The following is a 10416-nucleotide window of genomic DNA, read 5'->3' as shown; positions in this document are numbered from 1 at the left end:
CTAGCTAGCTAACTGCACCCTGTAGTGGTAGAAATGGGCCTAGTAGTAACCACTGGAAGTAACTCACAATTGTGCCGGATAACCACTAATGTTAACCAAGGCACTCAAGTTTTAAAATAGTGGGCGAGGGGCAACTCGTGCCAGAGAGCCAAGTGTGTCACTGGGCAAATTTTTAGCGAGCCCAAAATAATCAGGAAAAACAGTTTTAACGTTATAGAGCAGCTCCACAAGTTCAGTACTCCATAGAGTATTTGCATGTTTTCAGCAATTATTTTCAAACAAATATGATGTATTTAGAAACAAATGTAGGATTTCATGGGGCACATCCTACTTCAGTGTAATATTTCAAAGTTTGATCTCAAACACTTAAAAGTTTAACAGGTTTGTACATTTGGTTGAGTTTATTCACTTTCTCTTACACATCACATTTCCAAAGCATCAAGCAAACTCCATCCACAAATAAGAGACTGAAAGTACAGGAACATTCATGTAAATGAATTTTGACAGAAGACTTATATCAAACCATTAAAGCATCAAAATTAATAATTAAAAGATTAAATTATCAATCACTTATTATAAACCTAGTGCAGTGATTCCCTACCACTGTGCTGAATCAATGGTCCAAAAATTATTTATTTACAACAAATAATGTAGCTTTGTTCATTTATCTATGCCAGCAACATAGTGACATGCATAAAAATGTTATTCCAGTAGATGGGAGAAGGTACAATTAATCTACGTATCTATTTGTTACCATTTATAGAACAGAAAAATAGCTTCGTGTTCAACTAAACGGAACCAGATTTCACATTGGGTTAATTTGTGAGTACATTGACACCACTCATTCATCTTCCGTTCCGCTTATCCTCACTCGGGTCGCAGGCGTGCTGGGGCCAATCCCAACAATCTTCAGGTGAGAGGCGGGGTACACCCCTGAACTGGTTGCCAGCCAATCGCAGGGCACACAGAAACAAACAACCATTTGCACACAGAGTCACACCTAAGGGCAATTTAGAGTCTCCAATGAACCTACCATGCATGTTTTTGGGATGTTGGAGTGACTGGAGAAAACCCACGCAGGCACGGGGAGAACATGCAAACTCCACACAGGCGGGACACGGATTTGAACCCCGGTCCTCAAAACTGTGAGGCAGATGTGCTAACCAAACCCAGATTATCCTTATTTCAGTGAATATACTTTTTGTGACACTTTTGTTTGGTGTGCCGTGAGATTTTTCTACAGTAAAATATGTCCCTTGGCTCAATAAAGGTTGGGAAACATTAGCCTAGAAGAGTGTTTAAAAACTATGTAATCTGTGTGGTGGAAAATTCATGTACCTTGCATCAGTGTGTAATACCGAAAAAATAATTATTTTAAACAAATATCAAGTGAAAATAAAACATGCAAAAGACTATCATGGCCTTTTCAGACTAAGCCTACACTGAATTGATTACAGAATTGTTTGGTGAAATTAAAATACAGTCAGCATGACATGTATTTTCACATGTATGACCTTTGGCAACTTCGAACTTGAATATGAACCCAATAGAAGAAACTGAAAAGGAACATTCCTTGTAACACTTCTCAAGTCTTCGCCCCCCCCAAAACATAATGCTGACACAGCATTCTCATCAGCATATGCATCTCTTTCCCTCAGATTGCATTTTGTTTCACTGAAAACATTTCAGCACAACTTCACTATTAAAAAAAACTTTCATTGCCGCTCTCCTCCAGCTTCAGTTGGTGATGCCACCACGTTTGCCGGTCCACAGCTCTCGTAGCTCTACCTGGCAGCCCAGATCCCTCAGGGCCGCTTTGGCAGCATCGCCGCAGTCTTGATGGGTCTGTAGCGCTTGCGATATGAGGGCCTCCACTCCCATCTCCAGAATTGGTTGGCTGTAGTTGGGCTGATGTGACACCAGGTTTCTCAGCAGCATGCATGCCTGTTTCTGTTTATGTGAGGTACAAAACAAGATGTTCGAGTCTTTTACACACAGATCCTGCAGAAATCTGACCTATAAAGCAGGCTACAGACAAAACGATTTTTAACATCTTGTTAGTCTCATAGCTCTGCCTCACAGTTCTGAAGACCTGGGGTCAAATCCGGCCTTACCGTTGGCGTTTGCATGTTCTCCCTGTGTCTGCGTGGGTTTTCCCTGGGTACTCCAGTTTCCTCCCACATTCCAAAAACATGCATGGTAGGTTAACTGAAGACTCTAAATTGACCGTAGGTATGAATGAAAGTGCAAATGGTTGTTTGTCTATGTGTGCCCTGCGATTGGCTGGCGACAAATTCAGGGTGTACCCCGCCTCTGGCCCAGAGTGAGCTGAGATAGGCGCTAGCACGCCCGCGACCCTAGTGACAATAAGCAGTATGGATGGATGGATGTTAGCCTCATAGCATAATTGTCCAAGAAATTTTTTAACTTACTGTCACAGTAACATAAAAAATATGAATGTGCTTGCTAAACATTTCTTTTTTTCTTCATCTCTGTGGAGTCCGCAAAGGTTAAATCGAGGCAACTGGACTCTACTTGTTCTTAAATTTGTTTTGTCTTCCCAAAACGTTTAAAAATGACATCATTAGGCATAGTCACAGTAATCATATACCTATATTCAACTTGTATTTGACCACAAGTGGTAGCCACACGTAGACAGAGTATACGGCAATACTCACAGGCATATATTCTTTATAAATATTACTAATATTATTGCAGCTTAATTGTGACGATTTTCTGTTTCATCATCAAATCAAAGTTTAGTATTTCAGATAGACTATACTGCACAGTGGTGGCCAAGGTATGGACACCAGAAGGAACAGTACAATGCCCATTGAAATATTGTGATGTACAAACTGTTTAATTATTTACATTCCATTTAACTATGTTGTTACTGTATGTTTTTATAAATTACAGTATTGTAGTGTTTTATTTTTCTGATTTAAAATGTTGCATATTTTTTGTTGGTGCTTTTTTTGGGGACACTGGAATACATTATTTGCATTTCCATTCAGTTCAATGGGGAAAGATGGTTTGAGTTTGGTTTGTTTTGAGTCACGAGCATGGTCACTCGTAAGTCAAGCCACAGACTTTTCTGTGTGGCGTTTGCATGGGTTTGTTTTTGTACTCCAAAAACATGCATTGTACTATGAATGGAGTGTGAATGGTCATGAGTCTATATGTGCCCTGTGATTTACTGGTGATCAGTCCAGGGTAGAAAATAGGTGGATAAGTGGTTAGCTTACCTGCACATTAACAACACCAGGATGAGCCTTCATAGCCTGCACAGCTGCTAAAGCTCCTCCTTCCTCCATGATGACCTTGCAGTTGTTAGGTTTTCGTAAAGCAAGGACAGAAAGGCATACACAGCCCTGCTCACACACCTGAATAATAAGGATATAAAATGTGTTTACTAGATTAACGTAATTACTTTCTTTCTATATTCCAAAGTGACACTAAATATTGATAGCGATGGCTTACAGCAGATATTGTCATGTGTCTGTTCAAGGCGATGACAATGAGCTGCACTCCACCCGCTTTAACAACAGCATCTTTCACGTCATCATTTCCAGCAACGGCTCGTATTGCACTTAGGACCTGCCGCACCAACTCCTGGACGGCAAAAAAACAGCCCGGTGACTATGTACAAGGGTTACGGACATTTATAGCCTGTGTTTCAAGTACCGCTGACTCATAGCTGTCTGCAAGCAATGTCATGATGAGCTTCAATCCACCCAGGTCACAAATGTCTTGGCAGAACTCGTTTCTTACGGCCAAACGGGACAAGGTCGCGCACAGATCACTCAAAACAGAGGTATTGTCTTTGTGAGCTGAGGGTAGATAGACATGCAGAAATTACATTAAGACGTCCAAAATATGACTTACAGAAACATTTTACCGTCTATGTCACACAGACATCTCTTCAAAGATGAAGAATTACACCATCATAATTAGGGCTGCAACTACTGAATATTTTAGAATAGATTAATCTAAATATTAATAGAGTTATCGGATTAAAAAATGACTGCATTATTAAACAATAAAATGTGCACATGAAGTGTTATTGTTGTCCACTTGGAGACGCCATCCTCACATTCTACACTATAATATCTGGGACTGAGTGTGTGAGCCTTTAAAAGGAAGGGTCTGGCTTGGTGAGTGACGTGGGAGTCAGCAAAGGGGAGTGTACTGTTGGTTGTTACCGTTTGTTCAATGAAGCAATTGAAAGTGCACTGGCAGCTATGTCAATCCTTGACCATTTGTGGGGGCATTGCAATACTAGCAGTAGTTGGCTATATTAAAATTAACTAACCTTGTGTTGGAGGTTGTAGATGTGCTGGTGTGGTATGTTAATTAGTACCAGTTTGCAGTAGAAATTGCACGTCATCTTCTTTTTGAATTGTTAAACTATCCCAAACTTTGGATGCTGTCTTTTACTCATCCTTCCCTCCTTACTCGCTGTCATCGTGCTAACTTATTTCTAAACTGAGGTATGTGTAAGTCTGTGGTAAATTTGGTAATATTAGTCCATCTGGAAAAATTATCACTTAGAACTTCGAGGCAGATGAGATTCTACATTGACTATTTTTGTATTCAATTAATTGTGATTTGTTTGAGCCCTAGTTTTAACATTTTGATAAACATCTTATTTTTGCACTTGCACTCTATGTCAGTGAAGAATGTTACATTTCAAACATCCAAACAATGTACATCCCAGTTAATAAAGGTTCAGAAAGTGACCACTTGACCTAGGAATAGGTTGATTAAATGTCCATTATTTCCAATGGAGAAACTGAGTGGAACTCCAGAGGCCAGCCTGCATGCCTTATTGGATTGTGTACACTGTAGGTTACACTGTATTGATCATCTGGTCTCACCTTTTGCAGACTCAATCAAGACCTTCAGGCCATTGTGCTGAAGAACAATCATCTTTGCGTGCTCATGAGCTTGCCCGAACGTAACCCGGACATCGTCATCAAAAGTCATAACCCTGAGAGCTCCAGAGGCTTCCTTGACCACCTCGGCACATCCGCCGTGCTGTTTAATGGCGTTAGTCAGTAGAGGCAGGACGCACGCTTTGACCAAATCCTGTCTGTTCTGTTCATGTTTCAAACAACAGTGACGCACAGTGGAGATGGCAGCTAGTGTAACAGAAGAATCGGCCTGGTACCTTTTGAGGACATCCAAGACAAAGTGCTTGCCGTCTGCATCTAACAAGTCTGGCTGTCCATCGGTCAGTGCAGCCAAAGCAGACAGAGCGGCCAACAAGGCTTCCTGCTCTCCCAAGCTCTTTTGGCAGTAGGAGAGGATGATTGGATATGCGCCTTTCTGGGCCGCCAGGTACCTTTGAGCAAATCCAAGTGAACACTGCTCAGCGAAACATTTTATATCAACCGCAACTTTTGTACAGTCAGCAGAGTCTTGTGCAATACAGAGGGACTCCAGGGCCTGCAGGTGAAAGAAACATGACATAAGAGGTAGCAGACACTACATTGTCCATTAGTAGTTCATAGAAGACGTACCTGTAAGATCTCATGCGTTTGCTCCTGTTGTTTGTCATCAGATGGCACAGCAGGTACAGCTCTTACAATACAACTGAGGTCCACACCTGCATGTATACATCAGTTATCTGGGACGGATGACACTGCCAGTAACAAGTGATCACATAGATAATAGGAAACTATAGGCTTACTATACGTTATTTAAGAACCTCACAATATAAATGAATCTAAGCATTGTTTAAAACAATCCATTTTGTCATGACTCAGCAAATTGTGCATGCGAGACACCTATAAACAAATCAGTAATTTGTTTACTGTATTCTGGCAACAATACCTTGAGACTGAAACTGCTCCACAGCTTCCCTTAAAGCCTCGCCAGGATCCATGTCAAACTCATCGATGTTTTCCCTCACTGCATCATCAAATGTTTCTTGAGTAATCCTCCTGAGAGCCATTTTCCTTTATGCGCTATGTAATGAAGTGTGACAATGTCCTTTTAAATTAGTTTTGCCTTTCTTAGTTGAAACCAATGTAGCTATAGCGTAACGATGTTGCTTTTTTTGTAGGGTTTTATCACAAAAACAACAAAGTCGTTACCGCCCTGTGTTCCCCCTTGCTGTTATCAATGAAACCACCCCGGTCAATTTACGCAATTTACGTACTCCAGATCGCTTATGGTAAACTTGTAGGTTGCGTAATTTCTTCCGGTCTTTTTTAGTGAATTGCCACCTGCGCAAGACGGTCCCACTCCTTTATGTGCTCGGTTAAAACATACAATTACAGATTGTTCCTCATCTTTTTACCACTTAAATGGTTCATGTAAGAGCACTGGAACAATTTAATACACGGGACGGGTGGAAAATGTACATTTACCATGCACGTTGTAATGTGCACTTTTGAGATCAAATAGTGGTAAAATATAATGAAAATGCTTTTGTTTACCATTAAAAAAAATATTTTTTGGGGGGGGGGGGTCTGTTGTGGTTGTAAAAAAAAATTAAATGAGTTAACGATACCATTCAAGTTAAAAACAGGCAGCTAAACAAAAAAATGTAAGTCTGTAACTCAATTTTAAACTGAGGTAAGTTGCGGTCAGGTGTTGACCTCTGTAGTTACTGTAGGTTCTATACATGAGCCCCTGAAAAAGCACTATGATATACAGTCAGTCACAACAAAGCCATAAACCACAACTAAAATACAGTATGCATTGATTTTATTAACAATTTCAGAGGTACAGTACACAATAGAATACACAGTAAATGTACATACATCATTGTGATTGTATAGAATGCAGTGGTTGATGAACTGCACTGTGCATGGCTTAGGTAATAGGTACAGTATCTGAGACGGGGAAAATATTGGTGTAATCTTGTAATATAAGGCTCAGAGAAGTGTATTTTGCCAGTGCTATTACTGCAGATGTAATACTAACTGGGATACTTTTTACTCAACAGACCTGATATAAGCTTCAGGAAGACCAGAGAGTGTTTCAGTTGTGTCTCCTGCATGACCCCATGGTATTCTGCTGCCTCCTCGACTACACTGTATAATACCTGTATAATCAATTCACTCGATACGACCTTTGAACCATAGTTCTTGTGTCAAGTGTTGCAGGGGATTCTAGTGTTGCTATATGACAAAGCAGGACAACCGGTGAAGTAAATAAAATACTTCAGGACTTTCAAGATTATTGTATTGTGTGGTATGCACATAAAAAAAACTGCAACTGCCTTATTTTGTTGAGAAAATTAAGGAGGGGGGGTAGCACCGGGGACTGTGATGACACAGCAGTGTTTATTCCTCCATGTATGGGCTTCAAGCCTGCACTAACACAAATGACAAAAGCATGTACAGTATGAGTAATGTTGTTGAAAATGTAATTGAAACAGCAATGCGCTTCATGGTAGAGACCAAATGATCTGATGGTTTATTCTGCAAATGGGGCAAAAAAATAGGTCTAAAAAATAAAATTGATTGATATTTTAGAGTAATGAACAGAAATTATTTTCGTTAAACACTTTAGTGCAGTAAAAGTACAAAAACAAAAGAAACAAAAAAAAAGGAAAAATCTTTAGAGAAAAATGCCCATGAGCAAGCTGAAAGGGTATTAGAACAGATCAAAGCCTATAAGGGTTAATCAATATTAGTATTAATGATAATAATATATTATGATAAAAATCCCATGCCATTTAAACATTCTTACTATGCATTTATATTGATTCTATTTTTGTATTATTATTGTTATTTTTATTCTTGAAACAATCTGTGTGCTGCTGTCACACCCGAATTTCCCCTCTGGGGATCATGAAAGGATTGTCCTATGTTATATATCATATCTTATCTCATCTCATCTTAAATAGTAACACTAATAAATGAATATTTTATTATTGCTCTTATTATTTAAATATTTAATTATTTTACAGGTCCATTCTAATATGGAGCCCATGGACTATCAAACGTCTACGTCAAATCATTCTACTAGTATTATAAATGTGACATATTTCAGATAACACGATCTGGTCAACATCATGTCTCTTGCCCTTTTATCTCATCGACAACAGCACGGCAGCCGCACGTCACCAGGGGGTGGAGACTGTTCGTCATGAGTTTGAACTTCTGGGACGCTTGAGGCTTTCTTGGACGCAGCCAAGAGGAGCCGTTTCCTGCCAAATAGTGAGCCGCTGTTCATCGTGACTGCAGCAGCCTCTTCCTGCATTCGTTGTTACGGCGCTTAATGAGGATTAAGTTGACGCCGTCATGTTGCTGCCGGCGGTCATTAGGCCTCCGCACGGACAGAAAAGCCAGCGTGTAATGTCGTTTTAAATTCCCAGCTCACCCCCTTAACCCCATACACCCCCACTTTTCGTTGTCTACATTTTATCCTTGTGTTAAAGGCACCAGACCTAGATTAACCACTGGTGTAAACAGCCGTGCCTTGATATACGAGTTTAATTCATTCCGTGACCTCGCTCACAACTCAAAACACTTTCATCTTTAGTCATCTTTTCCCACTGAAATGGATGGAAATGCCATGAATCTGTTCCAGCCCCCCCAAAAAAACATCAACAACAAAACTTGGAGCGTGTTGTTTAATAGGAAAAGTAGCATTCTACAGTATTTTACTTTATAAAAAATAATAACATCATTAAATAGAATGTAAAGAATTAAAGTTTGTGCAACATGTGTGTACCTTAGTCACCAGGGCACAGTATAATACGAACGTGTATGATACACGAAGATGAGTTTCACAAATACATACAATAGTTTTTCGCAGAGGAAAAAGAATATATGCCTGTGAGTATTGTTATATTGTCTGTCTACATGTGTTGCTGCACCACTTGTGTTCAAATAGCTGTCGCTTAGAAGGTTATAACTACAACAACATCAATATCCTAGTTCCGTTAGCATGTCTATGGAGTTTTGCATTTTGTGCCTCTTTTTTGAATAATTGTTCACCGCTGCTTGTTGTGAAGTCGGCAGCCACCATGTAGTGCTTGTAACTCAAATGTTAGCTTGCAACTCAAGGCATAAAAATTGGCTAGGCGATAGCTCCTATCTTGAAAAATTCATAAATCGGGTCACTCGTTAGTCGAGGTACCGCTGTATACATTTGCTGACTCTGTGGCTCAATACAGTTAGTGTTATTAATGCATGAACTTTTAAAAATTAAATTCAGTCAATGTCCACGTTGTTGACTCAATAAAATAAAAGACAGTGTAATGAAGCTAAGAAAAAAATAATTCTGCCAAAATGAACATAATTGAGTTGTGTCATATAAACAAAAATCGGCCTCATCACACATATACAATTACTGTACTTTGCATTATGTTGTTTCCTCACACAGACACGTGAACGCACACTCATGTGCTTGCTCCTCGAAGAACAACACCTAACAAAATGGTGATACAACATTGCGGAGAGGAATGTCATTTGGACACAAGGTTTGAACACAGGATTTCTCTTAAAACAGCCTACTCACTGCTAAGTGTTCCTCCTTAAAAAAAAATGTTTTTTTAAAAAGCTTAACACCTTTTGTCCTGTTCCCCTAGGCTAAGGTTTGGCGAAGTCATGCTATCAACACTATTATTTTCCTACATTTAAGTGCAGTGTTAATTTTCTAATTTCACCTACATAATTACAGTATTTAAATACACTTAAGGAATAAAACCTCTGTCTCGGTTTTCATGAACACATGAGCCTATTACGCGATTGTATTTTAATGTTGTCATGGTGGTGGTACTTGGAGTGCTAAGTGCTTGATGTAAGATGTTGGAGAACAACTGCATTAGTGGATCCACAGCTGTACTACAGCACCACCTCTTGGCATAAATGTGCATTTGAAATAAAAACGGAAGCAAATTTTAACCTGCTACATTTGGACAGTGTTGGAAAGATTACTTTGAAAGAGCATTTGGTTACAATTAAATGTCACCCTGTTGAAAATCTAATAGTAGTCTAACTATTTCAATTAATTTCTCAAAGTAATATAACTAATTAAATTTGACAACTTTTCTTAATTTTGATAGAATGCATGCAATGGATTAAAACCATAGGTCATTATTTTGGAATTAACCACATTTTTTTTCTTTACACAAATAAGTAACCGATAACAAAACATGATGAGATGTAATTACATAAAGGATGTTTTTTTGCATGTTTGTCACACTTAAATGTTTCCCATCATCAAACAAATTTAAATATTAGTCAAAAACAACACAAGTAAACACAAAATGTATTTTTAAATGAATGTTTGTATTATTACAGGAGAAAAAAACCCTAACCAACATGGCCTGGTGTGAAAAAGTGATTGTCCCCCCTGTTAAAACATACAACAAATGTTTATCATACCTGTGTTTCATTTCTCTAGACACACCCAGGCCTGATACTGCCACACCTGTTGTCAATCAAGAAATCA

General features: G+C 39.0%; 1 protein-coding gene across 1 annotated transcript; it reads right to left on the bottom strand.

Annotated features, from left to right (window-relative positions):
- Positions 1 to 390: 390 nt before the first annotated feature.
- On the bottom strand, positions 391 to 6205 carry armc6 (armadillo repeat containing 6). The gene is made up of 7 exons (XM_061798241.1): positions 5836 to 6205; positions 5523 to 5608; positions 4878 to 5448; positions 3685 to 3830; positions 3481 to 3612; positions 3246 to 3383; positions 391 to 1950 (listed from the first exon to the last, which is right to left on the bottom strand). The coding sequence occupies exons 1-7, from the start codon at positions 5954 to 5956 to the stop codon at positions 1738 to 1740; spliced, it is 1407 nt and encodes a 468-aa protein (XP_061654225.1). The 5' UTR covers positions 5957 to 6205; the 3' UTR covers positions 391 to 1737.
- Positions 6206 to 10416: the final 4211 nt, after the last annotated feature.

The sequence above is a fragment of the Phyllopteryx taeniolatus genome, chromosome 14 (assembly GCF_024500385.1).
Source record: "Phyllopteryx taeniolatus isolate TA_2022b chromosome 14, UOR_Ptae_1.2, whole genome shotgun sequence".
Classification (NCBI taxonomy): domain Eukaryota; kingdom Metazoa; phylum Chordata; class Actinopteri; order Syngnathiformes; family Syngnathidae; genus Phyllopteryx; species Phyllopteryx taeniolatus.
The sequence above is the reverse complement of the archived record's forward strand: the minus strand, read 5'-3'. Positions and strand labels throughout refer to the sequence as shown.